The 23,067-nt window shown below is 44.4% G+C and overlaps 1 protein-coding gene across 1 annotated transcript in view; it reads left to right on the top strand.

Moving 5' to 3' along the window:
* The window catches only part of LOC106636959 (uncharacterized), a 243,682-nt gene that overhangs the window by 13,790 nt on the left and 206,825 nt on the right, over positions 1–23,067 (top strand). Inside the window, exons 2-3 of the mRNA XM_014349523.3 lie at positions 20,365–20,691; positions 21,035–21,349. Of these exons, the coding sequence (XP_014205009.2) occupies positions 21,164–21,349 (186 nt within the window). The 5' untranslated portion in view covers positions 20,365–20,691; positions 21,035–21,163. The remainder of the gene's footprint in view (positions 1–20,364; positions 20,692–21,034; positions 21,350–23,067) is intronic.

Here is a 23,067-nt window from a genome sequence, read left to right as displayed (position 1 = left end):
AAACAAACAAACCAACATAATACACCGTACCGCGTTACTACAACAACATCGGTCTAATGATAATTTCAATCGAGCGCTCCGCTCCCGGTAATTTAATTGAAACACTCCGAACTGAACAATCGGATGGGAAAACAACCCCTTTCAGCTAAAAAAACTCGTACGTCACGCGGCGTGTAGTATGCAACTGCGGAGGCGATATCTCGTCATTAGGCGACCGCGCCGGGTATAAATCCTAATTTTCGCTGCACGTATACACCCGGAAAGGGCAATTAAGCAAAGTGATTGCGAAAAGCGCCCCGTCGTCCGTATATTGGATGCGATGACGCACGATTTGCGATTAAAAAACACCACCACCACCCCATCCCTCTCTCTTTGTGACCTTCGCGATGCGGCTTTTGAAAAATCGCCCGCTCGCCTCTGTACCTATATACGTTTCGTCACCCTCCCTCCATCCATACGCTCTTTTGGATGGGATAATATTTTCTCGTTACTCATCACCGAGTGCGACTCTTTTGGACGTAAGTGCGGGGCAAGTGCATGCACATGCACATACAACGCAGCATTGTCTGTCCGTGTATATATATATATGTATATGTTTATGTGCGTGAACGTGATAAGTAACCACAGACGGGGCTTATAATGTATATATATATATATATATATATATACATACGCGCACGACCATAGGGTGTAAGGGTGAGATCGATTTTCAAAAGCATGCAGCGGGAGGTACACGGTATAAATAGGGGGTATGGTTCCCCTTCCTTCCCTCTCGGGGACTGGATTGGCCGTTCATGCCGGGAGTTTCGGAAAGTTGGGCTCGTGGAGCGCGCGCTCTGCTTGTGTGTATACGTATACGCACACGGGGATGGAGTTAAAGAGAGGGTATAGGGATGAGGGCTGATTTACGATTTACGAACGATCGTATAACTCCGATTTCAGGAACGACCCGTTGTCAGGCTCCCGCTAATCGATAGCGCGACGTGTCCCCGACTTGTGTGTTACTTTGGCACCACGGCCTTTCTGTTGTGTATTCTGCTGTCCCTTCGACGCGACCCATCACGCTGTATTGTTTATCTTTTTTTTTTAGGATTCGATGACGAGTTCTCTCTTTTTACGTTCGCTCACGGCGTAGGTGGTTTTTTTTTTTTTTTTTTTTTTTTTTCTAAAGCAAGCTGTGTCTTTACGTGGCAAAGAAAAGCCTGCTGCCTTAGTTCGGATTAGAGTGCAGGGAAGTGAATTTAATGAAATTTAAGAGCCGGAGAGGTAGAGCGGCCGTAATTGATTTGTCAAAGAGATCGCTCGCTGGTATAGCGCGCGTGTTTTTCTCGTTGGGTCGGGTTGGGTGCACTTTTTTAATCACAGCTTATTGTTTGGGTTTTTTTCACGATGGGTTGTAGCTTGTTAGTTGGAAATTGGAGTTTTTGTTGTTGATTGCAAGTGTAATTTTTCGGATAAAAAAAGAGGGGGTGAAACACGAGTTGGGCACGCAAAATTGAAGAGCCTTCTTGGGTTGGGATATTGAATGAGTGTTTTAACTTTTAACGAATTTTCAATGACCATTGTGGCAAATACCATTTTGCCCTGCACTCGGTGTACAATGTACGAACATCGCGTGTTATTTTGAACGTCACATTTTTCCATCCCGATCCTTGATACAGACTTTTGTTGGACCTAGCGCACATTAAAAGTTGTAAAAGTAAACGCAACGAAAGAGCAGAGTTTTCGCGTTTTTTGACAAAGAAGCAATCGAGGAGGTTTTTGCGTGGCACCGATCTCATTTTATACCCTTATTCTACAAAGTCACGTCTTAAACTAATTAACCGCATATCATGTTAGATTAAACATCGTCATCAAATTATAAAACTATTAAACTCACGTGAATCGTTAAAGTGGAACTTTGCTCGACAATCGTCAACACGATTTTTTCTCGTCGCACCACTTGAGCGAGTCTTAACGATTTATTAATGAAGCTCCGTGACTCATTTCACCTTTTACATGTGTACCTCATAACTACATTATCTTATCCCAGAATGTTCATCATTTGATTGTGATTCACGAGAATCCATATAGCTAATTTGTATCAATCACCTATCTTTTTTTCATAAATCTTATCTAAATTGAGGATATAGAGCAAAACCATCCAAGGCATGAATAGCCACGCGATTAATGCATAATGCAATGACAGATGTTCGAAGAAAAAAATCTTAGGGAAAGAACGAAGGCACATGTACCTAATGTGCACAGGTAAAAAGGCACCGTATACGTACGTGTGTATAAGTATATCATGTCCATACAATACGCCTCTCGCGCGCCCATTTCTTCGCCGCGGCGCCGCTCTGTCGGTCTACTTAGCGCAATGGCGCCCCAGCTAACCACCACCAGCACCACGTATATATGTATATACAAACATATCTATACACACCCGAGCCCTTCCCTCTTCTCCCTCTCTCTCTCTCTCTTGCTGTAAGTACTTACTCTCTCTCTCTTACTGCACGACTATCGCCGTGAGTCACGTGGAAGCACAGCTATAGCTCTCTTGGGCTTGTGCAGATATTCATCGGCGCGCAGTTATAGCGGCCTGCAGATCGATACGACGACGTTGAGAGGAGCTCGGAGAGGAGCCCTTGCCCGACCCGGACACATGTGCACGAACACGCATACACGTGAACACTCGTCAAGCTCGTCTTATATATACCACACGACGACTGGCCACTTTAATATTACACTCGAGCGTGTCTTCGGCTCTTTCTACCACCTTCTATTTTTTTTTTTTTCGCCCTCGCCACCCCCTCCCCCTTTTTTTTACAGTTATTACTTTTCACTCGCCACTTCTGGCCGAGAAAGAAAGAGTGAGAAATACAGCAAGAGCTGCAAGTAGAGCGAATATCGAGTGCCCGTATACGTGTGCGCGTGTTCTCAAGAGTGTATTAGCGTCACTCAGGAGTCCGCGATAACGGGCAGTCACGCCATCCCCGGGGGCAGGTAATATCTGCATACGCGTGGAGGTAGCAGCACGTCGAGATGTGTATATGTGTATAGACCGAAAGGAGGGGGAGGGAAAAATAAAAGCAGAGAAGGCAAAATTATGCGCAAACTCGTGATCGAGAGCCAACGATTGCGTTTTTTTTTTTTTTTTTTTATGAGTATACATACAACACATGTGCATAACCCACGACTCTTGTTGCGCGGGAGGAAGTGGAAAAAAAGAGAGGAGAGAAAAACTTGCTCGCGTACGCGTTTCTGGGTTGAATCGATACGCGCGCTTATCCCTGCCCTCCGCAGTGCGCCTTTTAATGAGGCCTGAACTTCTCTTTCGGTGCACATTTATGGCTTCGATGTTTTTTCTCCCTCCTCCGCGCCGATACAACACTCCGTGATTACGTTAACCAAACGGGCGCGCAGCGATGGATGGATTCATCGAAACACACGGTGATACCTACCCCCAAAGGAAAAACTACCCTTTCCGAGAGCCCAATCGCGTGAAGTGATTCAATTACATTCCCCCGTCCCTCTTATATTATTTACCGCGGAGAGTCGATGATCATATCGCGAAGGCAAAAGAAAAAAACCACAGTAAACACGCGCAGCCCAGGCGGTTCTCGTAATCTAATCTCGCCGACTTGTAACCTACTTCTCACGGAAAATACACCAGCAGCGAGAACGATGACGACTAAAGAAAAAAAAAAAAAAAAAAAAAAATCGAAAGGGAGGGTGGAAAAAGAAAAGAAACAATGCTATCGGCAATAATAACAGTAATAAGTTTTCGTCTAGCGTGTACAGTACACGCGATTGTTCTTTCCGTCGTCAAGAGTTGCAGCATGTGTGTGTGTGTGTGCAAAATCCAACGGACTCCTTTCCTTTTTATGCACGTGCTTTTGCTGCAGCACCGCGAACGGAGGGAGAAAGAGAGAGTACAAAGTTGGGTCCTGGGCGTCTCTAGGCTTTTGGAGGGTGGGAAGAAGGAAGGAAGGACTATACATGGGAGTAGCTCGTTTTGCACGGCCCTACCTATACCTGCGTTGGTGCCGCTTCTTTCCCCTTCTCCCCTCGTTCCTCGAATTGGCAGGGAAGAAAATGAGAGGGCACCGGAGGGAGATGAAAGGCTCGCCCGACTGCACGCATTGGCCAACGAGGAGCCAACTTTTAGGGGGGGGCTAGGACCATGGCTACAATATATAGGTGTGTGTGTGTGTGTGTGTGTGTGTGTGTGTGGTTGAGAGCTACTGAAACTCGCATATGGCCGGACTAGGATGGAGTTTGGCTCCATCGCGGGATATTTCTTTTTTTTTTTTTTTTTTTTTTCATGCGACCTTCTGGCAAATTACAGCTATTAGGGCTGGAAAAAAATTTCAAATAGGATTTCTTGCCGAGTGTGTTGGTGCATGGTTGGGTGCCGGCAAGTGGCGTTGAATCATTAATCGAGAAGGGACAAAAAAAACATTTTTCTTTTGATATTGCACTTATGGGTATATGGCAGGTCCGAGCGAATAACATATATTATGTAATGTACACACCTTGAAAAATAGTTCTTGCGTGGACCCGCCTCTGTCCGAGTTTCCTTTTACATCCGGAGCCTCGAAGTGGCCATGAGAAAGTTTCATGTTTACCTTTAGCGATGGGTGAGAACCACGTGGGTGAATCGTTTTTTTTTTTTTTTTTTTTAACAAACAAAAGTTTGGGGAATGTAGCGATAAACTCTGTAGTCAACAAATCGTGCAGTGAGCTCAGGTTGATGAAGTTCAAAATGTTTCCACTTAGTAATTTCAAACAATATCGGAGAGCTGAAAACATTTATTGATTAGCTGCAATCGGATGGACCTCGGCGCCATGGATACATTTATTTTGCAGCCCTTACGGATCTCCCAGTACTTTAGGGTCCAGTGAATCGTGTTTTGCAAATAATACAAGTTAACCTAACCACCCAAGTGAAAATGATACAGAGATTACAATAATTACAAGTATTGTAGCTATCCATCCTCTAAAATACCCTCCAAAGTATTGTTTGTCTCAAAATCGTTGGTGAATCCCTTTATTTCTCTCACTGCGGTCGTAACCCTTTGATTTCTCTTAAGAGTCCTCGAAAGTTCTGGAAACTCGTGCACACTTCTGTCAATACGAGCGTATGCCTTATCCCCTCCAAAGACTTGCACGAGGCAAATACTTGCTGATCGACTGTCTTCTCGATGGAGCTTTGCCATCCGGTGTGTCCCGTTGCAGCAAGCAAGAGTTAAAGTTGGAAGAGCAACAACAGCCACAGCTTTGCCGGCGTGGATGGATTTTGTTGGAATTGCTTCTCTCTCTCTCTCTCTCTCTCTCTGTGTGGATTGCTTTTAGCTTCGTCGCCATCATCGTCCTGGGAGTGCAGGGCTTACTGAGGTGAGCCCCCGAAGCTCCTTCGTTTTAATTTTTTATTGCTTCCTCTCACTTTGTTTATCTTTACCCTCTGCTGGTTTGACACGCAGACTTATATACGGGTGGAGGAGGTAGAAGATAATTTAAAAGAGTAGTGCAAAAATGAAAATTTGGAAGGGAAAGATGGGTAAGAGAACAAAAGTATAAGTGCATTGATATTCGAGACTTTAAATCGACAATGTATGAATAAATCGAGTTATTGATAGCGTTTAGTTTTTGGTCTGAATCCTATGGATGAAATAATACTATAAAAAAAAAAAAAAAATGAAAAAAAAAAATCAAACCAAAACCTAGTAACGTGAGTACGAGAAACGAGTAAAATTGATGTTGGTAAAGCTATAGCTTGGCCATGGAAAAACTTGGCAATCAAAACCATTGCGTATCTCTCTCTCCAAATACAACGACGTTGTTGACCCGATCCCGAGTACACAACAACGGCGCACAACCTACAAACACATTCTTCGCGAATCCGCCGTCTCTCCCTTTCTCGCCATACGTCAGCTTTAATCCATGCAATCCGGGAACGAATTATCCACTCTCGTGAGTTTTGTTCTCTCTTTCTCTCGTTTACGCGCGCCCTGGCAGCATAACTCTGCCGAAGCCGTCCTCCCCTTCTCCCTCTTCTTTTCATTCCGGCTTTTGTCGACTGCAGATCCAAGCTTGCGAGCTTTTGCCCGTCGTCCAGCTGTCGAGCCACGCGAGCCCGTGCTTTTCCTCTATAACTTCTCTCTTTGCCCGTAACTTGCGTTGGATCGTGTCGGAAAATGCTTGTCCTTCCAGTTTCGGAACAACTCGAATTAATTCAATCGTGCAATGCTGAAGCTTTTGATCTTAATGATTCTGATTTTACACATTATGTTTGCACGTGTATCTGTTTCAGATGACAATCCTAGTACTTGGTGGAAAAAAAAAAATTTTATTTCAATTTGCAAACTTATAGGAAAAATTTGGCACTGAATTCAGGTCGGTGTCGTAACGTACCAATAGGTTTGACTTTCCGTACACATTTCGCATGAATAGTTTCATTAAATCGAGTCCCGCTCGACCCTGGGGATCTCTCATCTCCGGCAACTCGGAGATGTTACTACACGAAACCCTTTTTCTTCCAAGCGCGTCTCATCCTCTATCTATTTTCGCACACAATCGAGCACAATCGCGCGGCATTCACGGACACGTCTCTCTGCTTCAAAACTCGAGCCATACACTGTTTCTTTTATCACTTCTTTTCACACCGACTGTATACTTACGGATCGACTTCAAAGGCAGTTGTCGCTCGGCCCGTTTTGGATCTACCGAACCAGGGTAGGAGGCAATTATTTTCGCCAAGAGCGTATACGATGATTAATCGACTTTTTTCTGTTTTATTTTGTTCCTCGACGTCGAGCTTCCACAGCTCGGAGGGGGCCAAGGGATGAACCCTCTAATTGTGACATTTCCTCTCTCTCTCTTGGCAATTTATTACGGTACATTTTCACTGGGGCGATGAACCCGGAATCGAGTTATCGTCCCCGTGAAAGACGCCGAGCTCTCTTGTAAACAAAAGCACCGGGGTTTTATGGGTCAAACCGTGGCCGTTTCGCTCTTTGCGAAAATCTTTGTCAACCCTCACGCTGAAAAATCCAAAACTCCCCTTTTCTCCTCCGTAAGTGATGTGGAAAACGCGTCCTCGAAAGAAAAGCTCCCTGTAGTTTGCATGCGCTGCTCTCGTAATCGAAAAAGACGTAAGTGCACCTCGCCTCGCCCCAAACAGCAGTCGTATACGTATATAGTGTACAGTGGAAGGTCGATCCAAGACAGAATATACCAGCAGCAGCGCAGCCAAGCAGACCGATTTCCGGAGCTCGAAGAGAAGGCCGGGAGGAAATTACACGCTCCGCGCGGCATAGTTTCGCCGCTGCCGCTGACGAGATACCCGTACCTACCTACTACAGGAACAACGAGCACTATAGCCTCCTCCTCCTCCTCCTCCTTCAGCGTGTAACTGCCTTCGACCTGTCCAGTAGACCAGATAACTGTTAATGGCTCTTGCGTGTGTGTATACACACACTCACATATGTATATACATGTAGCCTCCTCTTCTGCCCCGTAGTAATATTATACGGTTCAAACCAGCTCTGTATTTGTGTGTGTGTCTGGCTACAGCATTGCATTACATACCTCCACTGACCTGCTCTTTCCCTCTCTTTCTGCGGGACTTCAATGGATGTACTGTGTGTATAATTCGGTATACCTACACCAAACAGCTCACGTGCAGGATCCTGAACGCCGACCTATAATATATCGGATCAAAGGGCCACACCGTCGTCCTTACATACATTCACATGTGCGTACACACATGTATATCTCGCTCGATCCTTCTTTGCACACGATATGCACACGCAAATTGGCAATTTGAAGGCCGTGTAATAACTTTTTTCTTTTTTTTTTTTTTTTTTCTCTTTACGACATCGCAAATGAGAGCTCACCTTCGTCTCATTAAACTCTAGAGTTTATCCTGATGGTTACAATCGAATGATCTGAGATATATATATATATATATATATATAAATCGAGCCCAACGAGCTGTGAGGATTCGTGTCTGCGTTTATATTAATCATCGACCTCGTACTATCTGAATGAAAAAAAAGCAAACACTTTTGCGGAACAAACGCTCATTTCCGCCAACAGTGCACGCGATGAAGAAAAAAAAAAAAAAAAAGTTGTTCTCCCTCCCCCCGGCGTTATTAAAACTCCCCCCTCAAAGTCGCCCCTGCTCCAACGATTCGGTCCATTGCCTCTTATTTATCACGGCTTATACTGCCCGATGCATCATAGCGGCGCACAATCAAGCCACGGCCATTCTTGTATAGGGACGAAAAAAGAAGAAAAAAAATTACAGCGCATCAAGCACCCGGTGCAATAAACCAGCCGAGGCTCTTTTGCTGTGTTTTCACGCGGCGTTATTGTTGTTGTTGGTGTTGTTGTTATTGTTGTTGGGTGGGCAAACAAAGCGAAATTAACGAAGAACAAGTGGACGCTCGCCCGCGAATATTGCCACCAGCAACAGCCACGGGAGGTGTGGGGAGGGGGAAAAAACTTGGGGTACTGTATACGTGTGTTGCACGGGGTGAGAGGAGTCGCGCGATAAAATAGTTCGCGAGTCTCGCATCGCCGGCGGCAACGAGCCGACAGTTATACAGAGAGAGGCGATAAAGCGTCCCGTTAATCCCCGCGGCTGACTATTTGCAGAAACTTTGTTTGATTGCGGTTAATGATAGCTCCGGGAACGCTCGCTCGTCGTCGTTGTCACTGCTGTTAACTACTCCTCCCGCGATATCATATCCACCATCGAAATTGCGAGGAGGGCCTTATTTGTCTTCCCCCCCACCACCTCCCGTCCCCTTTTCCACCCTATCTTTGTTTAATATATCGATAAATTGTACATTTTGGGGGAAAGGGGTGATCCGGTACATTTGACGCTTCGAGAGGATTCGTCGGTGCATGTACAGCGGGGGGTTACGTTATTTACACCGTACGGAGGATGAGAGGTTTTTCGATCTGCAATTACATTAGGATATATTGATCACTCTTTTGAAGGGCATTGAATTTACCCAACCAGTCCACTACCCGAAGGACTCTATTTATGGACTGTCGGTGATTAGAGATACGTTGGGAGGGATCGAGGCGACGAGGAGGCCGGAGCTTTTTCTCCTTGACCTCAAAAAATAATCCGACCCCGGCTCCGCGTCTCTGCAAAGTGCATGTACGTATACACTCGTTGCGGTACAGCTTAGGGGCTTTACGAACGAACGGTCGGTCCTCGTTTGTTTTTCCATTTCTGGAGGGCGAGGAAAAATTCGCTGGTGTCCTGGGTGCTTGTGCAGATAGCAGGTGACCCGTGAAATCCTATCGTTTGCCGATACACGGGAGCTATATATATATACATGGGGGATATGGGCGCGCGGTCCAACGCATGAATGGACGAATGGATTCATTAAACGCTCGAGCGGACAACGTAAACGCCCGAGCTTGCGATGCAGCGTGTATGTACATGCACCGAGGAAAGGGCCACGCCTGGGGGTTTTTTTCTTTCTTTCGTCTAGATCGGGGGGCGAGGTCGGTTGGAACAAGGCTTTCATGAAGTGGACGTGGACGCGTTTATTTTGGCGAATTCGATTCGGCTACGCCGGTCGACCGAGTTTCTGGGCAGTGGGTTTCTCCCTGCAGGCAATTTCATAAAGTATTTTTTCAACCTCCACTGCGCCGAGTTGAATTTTCTTTGGAAGAACGTGTAGAGTAGTAACCAAGTCGTACCAATAGCTGTGCGAGCGTGCATTTCAAGTGAATCAATGTAATTTCATTGCAAGTTGTAAGTTGTTACGAGCATCGTCATTAAGATGGAGATGTGGTTCCGTGAACGATGGGAAAGTAGAAAATAAGAGCACACAAGGTGTGGGCAGGACCACCGGTATTTTCCCTGCAAGACACGCGCGTGGAACAAAAAAAGGGGGGAGGGTTCCCTGCCGATGGAAAAAGAGGGGCGAGAGCTGGCGGAGACAGATAAATAGACGCACCAGGCCAGACATTGATATTCACCGGTGAGAGTGTATAATATGAATGTACTCCTCGCGACGCTGTGGACACGGAAATTCGATTTCGTGCTCGGTTTGGAATTTTCATCCCCGCTATCTGTACGCGTGTACCTGTGCAAATGAGTAGTGGTAGTGCGTGCAAGGGGCGATTTTGATTCTCCCGCTGTTCTTCAGACGTTGCCCCCATACGTATAGGGATAGGTGTATTGACGTTATTACTCGTTATGCGTCGGTATACGGTGGTGTTATTTCACCAGCTAACGAGTTTTTCTCCGATGTCGATGGCAACTACGGGGCTTAAATTAATTGTAGAGAATATGAGCGAGTGTGTTGTTTGTTTGCTTTTTTTATGATATTTTTTTTTTCCGTATAATCTTTTTCCCCTCTTCTTTCGCGTGTATAAAAAAATTAATTGCGGGAAAGCGTTGTGCGCACGTACTGAACTATTGAGTTTGAGGCATTGTTGAAATTGCATATTTTACGTGTCTTACGTTATTGTGCGCTAATTGTGCTTATAGTAAAAAAATTGCAAACCGTACATACAATTAGATAAACATGACGATAATCTTTAGAAAAAATTGTCAATATCTAGACCTGAGCACGTATACTTGAAAAAAATTTTTTGAAGTACAATTTATTTGCTTATAGCATAAGTATTGCTTGATAAAATTTTTCCAGTAATAAGGAGTGTATTGTGCTCAAGTCTGTCAATTGTAATGACAAAGATGTAAGCTCATGGAACATCCCATTCATCCGTATTTCATCTTTACCTATACCATTTTCCTCCCATACTATTGCCACCGCCACCGACTAGTATCTTCATCCCCCTACCCTGATCATCCACCCCGTACTCAACAGCGGATCCTTGAGATGAAACTTATACCCTAATCTCCTGTAACCCAGTGAGGAATCTCTATACCTTGGATCCCAGTTTGACAATCCTGTATTCACACGGATTTGACAATCGTAACAGACAGTGATGACGTTTCAAACGTTGGTATACGATTTACTGCATAGAAAGGTAATGGTAACGTTTGTCGTCACCCTTGAAACCTAAACTTGACAATACCAACTCCATGAAAACAATTAAACTGCTGATTGTCACAGCATAAGTAAATTTCATGCAACAGGAACATTACACATTACATGGGTAAGGAATTTCAACTTTACACATGAAAAAAGTTGGTAAAGCTTCACGCCCATGTTTGTTTCACAGAAAAAGCCATGCCGAAGCTCACCTCGTGCCTTTTTCTGTCACCATTTTAACCTGATCTACGGCCTTAAATTTGTAAACGAGCTTTTTTTTCTCCCTCATATATAAACCGATGGAGAAAATAATCGTGTTTAAATAGGGAAAAGAATTTAGCAAATGAAATTTCAAAGCCAATACCCATCTGCGATCGAAAAACCAAGATTTTGGGAGCGTCGTACGAATCAGGGTGAAGTTTTCTTCCCTAGCGATATTCCACCTTTATTACGGTACACGAGGGTAGTTCGATGCACAGTAGGGGGAGGAAGGACGATTTATATTCTAATTTTATTGCCGCATCCAACATTGAGCTTCTTTTCGCAATCATTGTGAGAACGTCATTGTTGTTGTCTTCTCCTCGGGCTTACGTAATCACACCCCAGTATGTACGAGTACCCTGTACCTGCAGAGGACAGAGTTGCACAGATAATACGTATATATAAATTCGGGGAGTTGATTCGTATTGCGTTCGTACCCGCAGTGGGATTTTTCCGAGTGTTTTTCAAATGCAAAGAAGATTTTCCAGCTCACGGTAGTTATGCGCGTGAGTCGCGGGAGCGAATGAATATTTTCCATTTTCATTTCTTCATGTATACTGTGAAAAAGCTTCTCCGAGTATTCCCGGGGAAAATTCATGGCAAAAGTGGATCAAAGCGAATGTTGTTGATTTTTTGCGTGTTTTCTAGCAGTTATTACATTCTTTTCTCAGCTTGCGATCGATAAAATGCATCTCGCTTAAATGGCCCGACGAAGTGACGGTGGTTGTGGAACATACCTCCGATAAAAACTACATCGATTCGATGAATTTTCATTTTCCAATGATTGCGTTGGATTATCTAAACGAGGTGCGTTTGTTGAATTAAAACAAAGCTGGCCTCGGCAGAGCACGAATCGTCTTATCGTAAAACTGTTAATTAGAGCTTACATAGTCATTAGAGCTTATCGTTACTATCGAGCGCATCCCAGCCCAAGACGAGCATACAAATTGTTGGGCGCAGTGCAAAAAACAAACCTCCTCGCGTACATGAAAAAAAGCCCCGTTTTTCGAGTCTCGTCGCGAGGAGACGCTTTCCTCTGCGTATTTTCTCATTTCCACGACGCCGAGCACCCCTTTTTTTTATTTTCCTTTCAGTGGAGCTCCGAGGACATATTTGCATTATCACGACGATAAAGTCTCTACCAGCGGAAAATCGATTTTTCTCTTATTATATATATATTATACGTATACATGCACGCTTTGCCAGTGCGGAGTTTGAATTGTGTGTCACGCGAAAATAATAATCCCACCACGCGTACGTGGCCTCGACAAATAATGTCGGGCATGTGACGTTTTTTTTTTTGTTTTTTTTTTTCTTGTTTATTGGGAAAATAAAGTTTCATATATACTCGCCCGGCTAATTGTGCTTTTGGCGCATAGTGTATATACACAGGCACCCAGGGGAAATCGCTTCAAAATTACCTCCTAATTAAACTTGAAACTCATTTTTTCCAGTGACCTGATTCTCTCTACGCAAATGCGCTTTTCACGTAAAGCTCAGCGTTCTCTTGCTTGTAGCTCCTTTTACACGAGTGTAAACTTCTCGGCAAAGTTTCCGGCTTGCCTCCCGAGATTGCACCTTCGTTTAGCAGCAGCACGGAAAAATAAAATAAAATCAACACACACAAGTGAAATCAATTTTCATTTACAAATTTTCGTGTTTTTTTATTTTTTTTATTTTTTATTTTCCTCGTCAGCAGTGCCGACCCGTGGCATGCCCGTGCAGTGACCACAACATAGTATGGATAAATACAGCCATAATTAAAGACTCTCTTGTTTACCGCTTATTCTCCCGTGTGTCCAAGGTGTGCCTCTCGACGACTTTGTTTATATAATCATTTTTTTTTCCTTTCCATTTTAATCGTCGTTATCTAATGCCGATCGCGCATCGCTATAAAAATGTACACAGGTATATACAGCGGTGGTATCGCTTCCGTTGTAAATTATACGCAGGTGGTATTAGCGCGAGTGGTGTCGCTGCTGGGGATTTCGCGAGTCGACGCAATTTATGCGGTACTGATACGATATGGTAACGATCGCTTGCGCGGAATAATAGAACTATACAGGTGAGACCGACCGATCGATGGTTTTTATAAAAGTAGTATTTTTTATCGTTGATACAGCTAGTCGTAGGATTGTTTGAGAAATTTCAGACAATTTTTTTTTTTTGCCCCAAAGAAATTCACGAGATTTAATTGGTGCATACTCGGGTGCGTAGGTATAGCCAAGAGACGAATAGGAAGGTACGCTTCTATTAATTTGTTATTTAAACATGATTAATTTGAGCAACAAACATTGAACCACTGAAAGCATAAGCGAAGAGCCGGAAAAAGCAGTCACTCAAAGATAGCGAGCCGAAGGATCTGTCTTCGCAGTCAGAGGAAAAAAGAGGGAGAGAGAGTCAAACTCTTTGCACGCAGATTTCGTAAACTCCATTACGGAAGTTTCGGGGAGTATCGTTGGATGTATACACCGAAAATTGAAACGAATCGCGCATACATGGAGAGCGTCGGGGAAGAGAAAAAACGCTTACTTACGTAGACGCTACATACAGAGAGAGAAAGAGGAAGCCAAGTTTGGCTCCATGATTTATGCGCCCTTTCAAGACTGTGTTTCGCGGCGGCCGCGTGGCTTTCCAGATAAATGGATTGATGAAACTTTTACATAAGTTTCACCCCCCCCCCCCTCTATCTCTCGCCCTTCGCTTCTTGATGGTGTAAACTCTTCTCGGAGCTTGCAAGACGAACGGCGCGAAGTTTTTCATCGAGAGCCCCCCTCCCCTCTGGCTGTCGATAAATGAAAATAGAGATTTTCCGATGCGTCTGCCGCGGGAAGCGCGCGTGGTTTTTTTCCGGATTCATCTCCCTCACGTGGAGTTTTCTCGCTCGACGAAAAAGGTGGTTCTAAATTTCTACAAAAAAAATCATATTGGTTTTTTTTTTTTCGGTAAACTCGCCGGAACTATGAGACCCACAAAAGCTTTCGGATCCATCATGTAAATCCCATCATCAAAGAGAATTTTCAATAAACTCGAAAATTTAATTAACGTCACTCGAGTGCTCGACCTACATTATTCGATCACGCGGATGTACATGTATCAAATCGGTACTTCGACGCTCGTCAAATATCGATTCACTGTGCACCCATATAGTATACGTGTATCCACGGGGAGAACAAGCTCTAATCGCCGAACCGGGTATATGTACCATTTTCCCGGCGTAAAATTAATCAAAGTTATTAATCCCAAGTATCGAGAGAGGCCCTTCTCTCCCACCGCCTCTATCCCCAATGTATACCGTTCCATTGCGCGCATGTATGTGTGTGGGGAAGTCCATGGGATTAATTTTACTGTAGCACGAGCTTCGCGGAGTGGATCTCTCTTACAAAGTAAATATTGCGTGTATGTACATGTACACGCGCGAAGCGCAATAAAACGAATAACGTGGTAATTACGGACATTAATCAGCCGTGGGGAGCCAATATGTGTGTATTTTCTGTTTTTACGCGCAGAAACCCCAAAGGGTTCGGTGATGGGGAAAACGAGTGTGCAGGTTAGCGATTAATACATCGCCAATCATTGTTCTCGCGGATTGTTTGGAAACCAACAAGCTCCGGTAAAGAAAAAAAAAAAAAAAAAAAAAAAAACGAAGCAGCGTTACGCAAGCAGCAATAAAAACGTTGCGTCCCTTTGCTCCTATGTGTATTCGACACACCCGTAGACCGGGAAGTCTGGCCAGTGATCGAGTCCCGGAGACAGGCGCTCGTAAAACTCTAAAGCGCTCACAAAGCCTATATATACATATATGACCTCTATACTCGCGCTAGGTGCATATGGGAAAACTTAATCCCTCCTTCGCTTCTTTTCTGTATACATATAAGCGTATAGGAACCTGTTCCTTCTCCTATATACCTGTAGGTATAAACATATCCTTTGTGCCAACTTTTACGGCCGAGCACTCGGGATTCGTCGTCCTTTTCTCTCCGATCGACTTTTATTACTCAACCTCATGGTAAACCTATATACATCTCGAGCGGCCACTGCATATACTGTATAGGTATAGGTATAGGTGCACGCGTATTATTCTCGTAATCACTTTGCGATTTATTGCGCGAATCGACCCGTTCAATACGTATACAGACGCTTTTGTCCGTAGAGGAGTTAGTTTACTCCGCAATTGCTGGACAATTACAACCTGACTCTGGAATGTTAATGCGCGCATATGCATTTCTATGGCGGTTATGGGTAGTTTTTTTTTCCACGATTCTTCGGAGCGAAATAGTTAGATCGGAACACTCTCAATTAATTTTCAATAGCCATACGCATATGTATAACAGTATAGGCCGCACAGGCAGAGCCGATCGAGCGTTTTTTTTTTGAGGTTCCCATTTATAGATGTGCAGGTGTACGTGTATCATACGCCGGAATAACCGTAGCGTTTTCATTGTAGGTCCACCTATACCGCATCGAACAGTAAGTCGGCCGTCCGTCGCGGTGTATTAAACGAACTTTCTCCGAGAGGGAAAACTGATGATAAAACTTTTGAAAAACAGCTCGGAGGGAATATCCATACGGTCCAAAGGTCTTTCGGATGTACGGTATATACATAGGTGGAGAAGTATAGAGAGAAGGAAGAGAGCGGGGGGAAGGAGTAAAAAAGCCTGTAGCGTTTGAATTACGAATGCAGCCGATACATTCGAGGGAAAACGGGAGAAAAGAGCACCGGTGTATCGAGCATGTATAAACACACCCGAGTCGTCGTGCTCGATCGGTAGAAGGATATGGCTCATCCTTGCGCGCGTGTATAAGTATCCGTGGTTACGTAACGCGTTAGCTCCGAGAAACCGTCGGCCGACTCTGTGGAGAAAATAATTTTTAACCTTTCCGATAGGCTGCCCTCGATTACACAGTTCGACGGACGCGCCGGCTCCCTCTCCGCTGCACAATGGGCCGTTCGCCTCGACACACGTGTATTGTGTGTGTACACACGTATATATATACATGTACCGCGAGGCTCTCTCGGGCTTTGTTTCACTACGTACGTGTGCTAGAACGGCTGCTATGTTGTGCGGCTTTTTTTTCCGTCGCTCCGTAGTGTCCGTCCCTTGGGCAAGTCTCTCTTCTCCCCCCCCCCTCCACTTGTGCGCTTCACAATGAGAATGCCTTGGATTCTATTAACGATGCCGGTGGAATTAAAAAGAAAAAAGTAGAAAGAAAAAAGCACGAGGGAGGCATTAAAAATTGCTAAAGAGGAATAACAGCGGGGCTGTGTATGGTACATAAATTTCGTCGCTCCTGCAGGTTCCCGGGAGAAGGAGCCCGACTTGGCTGGGAAATTAAGCGTAATTGAATTAGTTAATTGAATTTTGGTCAGGTGCTCGGGCTCCCAGATCTATTTTTTTTTTTAGCCCCCGGAATTTTCTACTCTGCCCCATTTTTTTTTTTTTTTTTTTGCTCATGAGCTCTAATTGGAATTATCGGGGGTGGGATTAGCGAAAAGTTTCTGTCCGCGCGAGCCGGATACGAATTACCATCCTACCCCTGGCTTTGTTTAATCAGTCGAGTGGGTCGGAAAATTTTTGCGATTTTACGTGTGTGCTTGAGAGAGAAATTTTTTTCCAGCATTATTATTTATTGGAGGTTGCTATTTAACGAGTTAGTTAGGCGTTTAGTTCCTTATACGTATCTTGTTACGGCTTCCGATGAAAGTATTACCCCAATGCAATTAAGATTGGCAAGTTTGAAGTCTATGTTTATTTAACTAACTATAACTTTTTTTATACCACTCAATTAAAACTCTACTCTTCGACTTTTCTTCTTAAAGCACAACTTTTTTCCCTCCTTACTTAACATCATCATTGATTCTCCTTAATCTTTCCTTTAATTTTTTTTTTTTTTTTTTACAGTGCTGAGCATGCCAAGGTATTATAAACGTAGTTATTTCTCCATTTTCCGCAATTTTATCTTTCTATCATTTTCCTGCCTTTATCCGTCTTTTTTCACTATGATTCTTTTTTTCTCGATGGCTTAAGAAATTTTTACCTTTTTTAATCTTTTTCCACCTTTCCTCCTCTCTGCTACATTTTTGCGCACCTTTTTCATTAAACAGTCAAGTTTCTTTAATACCATATCTTTTTTATCATTTTATTCTTTATCCTCACCCCACTTTTGGCTCCATCTTCTAGTCTTATTATTCTCATTCTGTCAATTTCTTTTTTTTTTCTCGCTTCTTATACTCATACTTAGTCGACCTATTCATTCTCTTTGAACGTTTCACCTTCCATCACTATATTCTTTCATCTTCCTTCTTATACATCTCTTCTATTTTTTTTTCCTTTTCAGTATTTATGTTAGAATCTGTTAGATAATTTTTTTTTTTTTTTTTATTCAAACCACTTTTCTCTCGTTATCTATTGTGGTGGTTCACTCTCTTTCTTCATTTTCTATCTTATTTTTATTCCATTTTCTTCATTACTGATCCCCGAGTCAAAGCGGCCTCTTTCAAGTGTTTTATCTACTCCGTTTTTTGAGTTAAATTTTCCATCGAGCATAACCTCAAACTAAGCTGCTTCCCTCTTTTATGTAGAAGATTCAAAGAGCACTCCGCAACTCGACTGCCTTAGAGAATTTCTATGTATTTATACTTCTTTCTCCTTATTTTGCCTCTTCTCTGTCAGAAATTTCGTGTTCACCTTGACTTTTATTATTTTCTCAATGCAGTGTCTTATCAATTTGTTAAATTTTTTTCGCAATTCATCGCTATTGTATGCATCAAAAGTCCTGAAAATAGGATGATATTGTCTTGGACTGATGCTCCTGAAAATTGTAAAATAAGTGTCCCTACAAATATTTCCCAATCCGTAAAACAAACCAGAAATACGAGTACTTTTTTATGTTATGAAGAAAAAAAAAATCTCTAGAAGTCACATGTACAAACAAATAGACAACTACAAATCGGTCCCCAATAGAGCAAAACTAAAATCTGCAACAAAGTCCAGTTGGGAGACAGAAAGAGTCGTAGAGCGCGAATCAATTCCACGCGACGCTGACCGTGAAAAACGGCCCGACTCCGTGAGACAGTCAGTGATTTCGGCGCTTCGACTTTCCACGTGGAGGACCATCGGCAATCGGCTTTGCCGAGTAAGAAACATCGCGACGAATGATTTCTCTCGCTCTGGGTATTATTTTACCCGAGCCTTCCTTCTCTTCGGCCCATACAATATATCTCCCTCCTCTGGACATACGTCCCGGAACTCTATCTCTCCCCAACTTTTTCAGAGGCTGAGAATGAAAGACTACGCCTGCCCTCCTCCCCCTCCGTGTAAGCAGCTTAGGAGAGCCCCGCGAAATTGCAATGCAGCTCTTCTTCCTCCGTCTCCTCCTCTCGCGTTTCACTCTCCGGCTTTTTGCCCCCCCCCCCATACATCTCCCAACGCCTCCGAGGATCCGCGTTGCGTCGTCGTCGCCCATTGTACGGTCTAGTGCTGCAGGTATTTTCCACGGCGATCGCTTAACGAGTCTCTTTTATACTCTACGCTGCTGGTACAGTTTTTGCGCTCCGTCTGCCTTCTCCTCTGGGCTGCCTCTTTGAGCGGCCACTTATTTATTCGGGCGTGGGGGGGGGGTGTTGTTTACGAGACGATATTTCAGATGGTAAACGCACGAGGCTGTGCTGGCTGATGGGCTCTACTCGCTGATTGAATATGTATATACAACCTGTCGGCAACCAGCGTCGCGAGGTCCTCTGCGGCTGATTGTTCGCCATTGAGTTTCTCTTTTGGGGTTGTTTTTTTTTTTTTTTTTTTTTTTTTTTTTCAAAGGTGGGAATTCAGGATATTATGCCGATTGATCTTTAGTTCGCGACAAATTCAAACGCAGCCAATGCCTTTCAGTGCTCCGTATTGTGAATAAGCAGACTCAAGGGATCATTTTATCCTGTTTAAATAATCAAATGGAGGTGGAATCGATTTACAACAATAGGCAATCATGTCACTTCGACCAAATTATTTAAGTGACTACACAGAGTAATTTTTTAATAGGAGTTTTGTAATAGGGACAGGGATTTTATCAAGCATTGGGACAAGATTAATGTGCTCTTTTGTAATCACATGCATATCGATGATGAATTTAAAAAGCGCGCCAACCAAAAAATCAAAATTTGTAGCATATGACCTAACGAGTTGAAAAAAAAAAAAAAAAAAAAAATGATCGTTTCACAATAGGTACCTTTATGTAATTACAAACTCGCAGATGTTGTTGTTAAAATGTATTGCAAAAATCACTCAATGCGTAAGATCCATTCCGTCTTCATAATGATATGTAATTATAAAAAGTACCTTTTTTGGGGTAACCCATCAGCAGCAATCCTCGTGCACGCAAAGACCAACAAATCAGCCCAATGCGCAGGAATCCCGTTTACAAACGACCCACCTAATTTTCAACAAACCGCCTCTAATCCCCGCATATCTCGCTCGCGCCCAAGGACTTCCCGGCCAACTGCACACACGCGAAAACCCAACCTGCGCCCACATGCTTCTACCTTTATCTCCGAATTTCCGCGCAGATTCTCAAAACGAGCGCCACCCGCGCGTCAAAGTCCCGCCGACCGACTCTCGTATTTGTACTGCGAGTGAAGGAGTGGTTGAAAGACAAACGGTATACTTTCTCTCAGGGCACAGTCCTCGCGCGAGCTCGTGCCATTATGCAACACGTGCTCTTGCTCTAGCACACTTTCCTCTCTTTCTTTGACCTTTTAGAGTATATATACACACGCAGTTACCACTATTGTTTGCTCGTTGTATTCGCCATCACCCGCATAGCCCGCATACCAATTTTAAGTATATATTCTCGTGTTATGATACAAGAAGAAAAATGGCACGAAATGGAACCTCGTGAGTTAAAGTTAACAGGAGCTATCGGGAAAAAGCTCATTACTATTGCGTGTAATCGATTGACGAATAAGTACCTGCTAAAAGGTCAATGTCACCCCTTTGTCGATGAAAACCAACCTAATTATTTGTATATATGACAACAATGAGCCTTACGATGAAAGTATAGTACCGGCTAACCTTTTGCTTTTTTCGTGTGTTTCCAGAGCCTCGACGAGCTAAGGGAGCAGCGCCACGTCGTCCACCGAAGAAACCAAATGCCAGCCACGTCGACATAAATGACGCAAAAGGGAAAATAAACGGAGCCAAATTCGCCATCCCCCTTCTCTCTCTCTTTCCTTCCCGCTCCCCTGTCCTCCCGGCCCTTTCGTCCGACTCGAGCGACCGGTGGCCGACGATCACAAAACACCCGCCCGCCTCAATGAGGAGCACTCGCCCAACACCCGCAAGCGAGAGCAGGAGAGCTTGAGACTGGCTCCCTCTGTATACTCATTTGGCACCGGTGCAGCAGCAGCGTCACGAGAAAACTGGAGGTACGGTCACCGCTGTTTTTCGTTAGATCACCGTCGACTCTCTTGCTCTTGTGTACGCGATCGTTGGATTTTTCGCGGTTCACCGGAGGAAAAAAAAAACGAGAGAGAGACAGAGAGTTTTTACTCGAGGTAATTATCGGGGTCGCGCTTCGAGGCCAGGAGAGAGTGCGTGTGTCGGGTGACGTTGATTTTCCTTACGCACCGATCGAAAGTTGAAAAACGTTTCGCGGTCGACGAGAGAAAGGCCTCTCTCCTTGCCGTGCTGATACGTATGCGATCCCGGTAATTACCAACTTTGCAACAATGTACGTGTAACGCATGTTTATGTATGTATATGTACCAGTTGAACGAGAGCGCCGTCGTCTCCGAAGATCGCGAGTGAAACCGAAAAGCGGGAGATAGAGCGTTCCCCGGGAAGAGAAAAACAAGAGGAGGAGGAGGAGATTTTTCCCACGCACGGCTCGAGGAAGAGATGGCTATGGTCAACATGAACAATCTACTGAACGGCAAGGACTCGCGATGGCTCCAGCTCGAGGTTTGCAGGGAATACCAGCGGCAAAAGTGCACCCGGCCCGACACCGAGTGCAAGTTCGCTCATCCGCCGGCCAACGTTGAAGTGCAGAACGGACGGGTCACCGCTTGCTACGACAGTATTAAGGTGAGCTCTTTTTCCATCACGTAATCAATGGTATTTTTTTTTTTTTTTTTTTTTTTATTATACCTTGTACATTCGCAATTACTCCTCGGCCTGAATTGTGACGTTTCTTGAAAATAATATCGCGTCCGTGAGGTGTTGCGAAACGTATCGGGTGTCCCGTGGACTGGTCGCTTATTCAGTCCGCCAAAGAGAAAAATCACCGGCCCAGCTTATTACATTATAGACCGGGTAACGTGACCCCGCATATTATCGTTTCATAATCAAGATTTACGAGCTTACATGTCATACTGCATAGGCACTCGGATTGAAAACAAATACCACAATTTCAAAGTTTTTCGGGAACCACGTGTTCGTAACAAGCGGACCCTTTTTTCCCCCTAAGATGTTTCGCAATCGACATTTTTGTATTAGCATATGATAAATTAGCGCGCAATGCCTCGGTCGTAAATTTCGCAAAACTCTCGTACGTGCAGGCCATACAGTGCACACGGTACGAGCCGCATAATCGCTTCTATTTTTAATCCCTGCGGCCGAAGGCGGAATCCTTGCCAAGAAAATTTTACCTTACCGCGACCGAACTACTTTTTCCTCCCTCCCTCAATGTATTCTCGCGGCTCTCAAAGTCGTACAATTATGATAATTTATAACACAAGCCAATGTAACTCGTGTAGCACGAAATTATTTGATAGTGAGGACGAAACAGCGGCATCGTTAAATAAGCTGCAACAACACGCAAGAGAAAGAGAGAAAAGTTTTAGAGCACGCCCTTTAGTCGGGTCATATCGTCGCGTGTACGCGTCGCACACATGGTAAAACAAAGGTGTGCCTTGTATAGCAATGTATAGGGGCACGGAGGTGTAAGTAGCGCACCCACCTCGCGTGCCCGACCCATGTGTACGTGTATTGCGTGCTCCTCGTTAATCGTATCCGGCGTTTCGATCGATAAAATGTTTACTTTATTCGTTCGGGGACGGAGGGAAAGAAGTTGTCTCTGCAATGTGTACGACGCGCGTAAATCAGGACAGGGGCGAGCGATATAGTTTGTCTCCCCACGCGCATCCCGATATTGAATACACCCGTGTACACCGTGAGGTTCCATAAGCGGGCGCTGTTTCGACGATAAGTTTCAAGGGCAAGTAACCTCCTCCTTTCGATACACGAGAGAGACAGCCCTGAAAGGCTGGCGTATAGAAAAACCGGCGAAAGAGACAGGGGATCGGACGCCGGGGCGCTCTTTCAGATAAGCCCGTCTCTCGAGTTGGCGAGGAGTGTCCCTCTTCTTTATCTCTGGGGCGCGTTGGTCTCGCTTCTCTTTTTTTTTTTTTTTTTTTTTTTTTTGAAAGAAGAGATCGGCCGAGGAGGACGGAAAAAAGAGACGCGTATATATATACCGATACGTGTGCTTTTGCGAGCAAGTCCGATTTTCGAGGGAAGGGGGCGAGTATATATATAGAGAGGCTCTGCCTCGAACGAGCGAGTATATCGTTTAATCGGAGCCATAAATTCTGACCCTCCACCTCCTCCGTCCGGAGTGTAAGGAAAAAAAGGAAGCGCTATTGAAGCCGAGACTCGGGTGCGCGAGTGTGCAACGAGACTTTGGAACTTCAAAAACTACTCCTCGCAGGTACTGGTAGACCAATGATGTTTATAGACCACTGCTGTCTTCGATCAACCGGCAGACAATCGACGATCAAGGTGTACCTTTCGTGTGCTCAACG

This window comes from Copidosoma floridanum, unplaced genomic scaffold (assembly GCF_036245765.1).
Source record: "Copidosoma floridanum isolate Cflo_tuat_1 unplaced genomic scaffold, Cflo_Japanese_pri ptg000019l, whole genome shotgun sequence".
In the NCBI taxonomy this organism is placed as follows: Eukaryota; Metazoa; Arthropoda; class Insecta; order Hymenoptera; family Encyrtidae; genus Copidosoma; species Copidosoma floridanum.
This window is presented reverse-complemented; position numbering and strand designations above follow the sequence as displayed.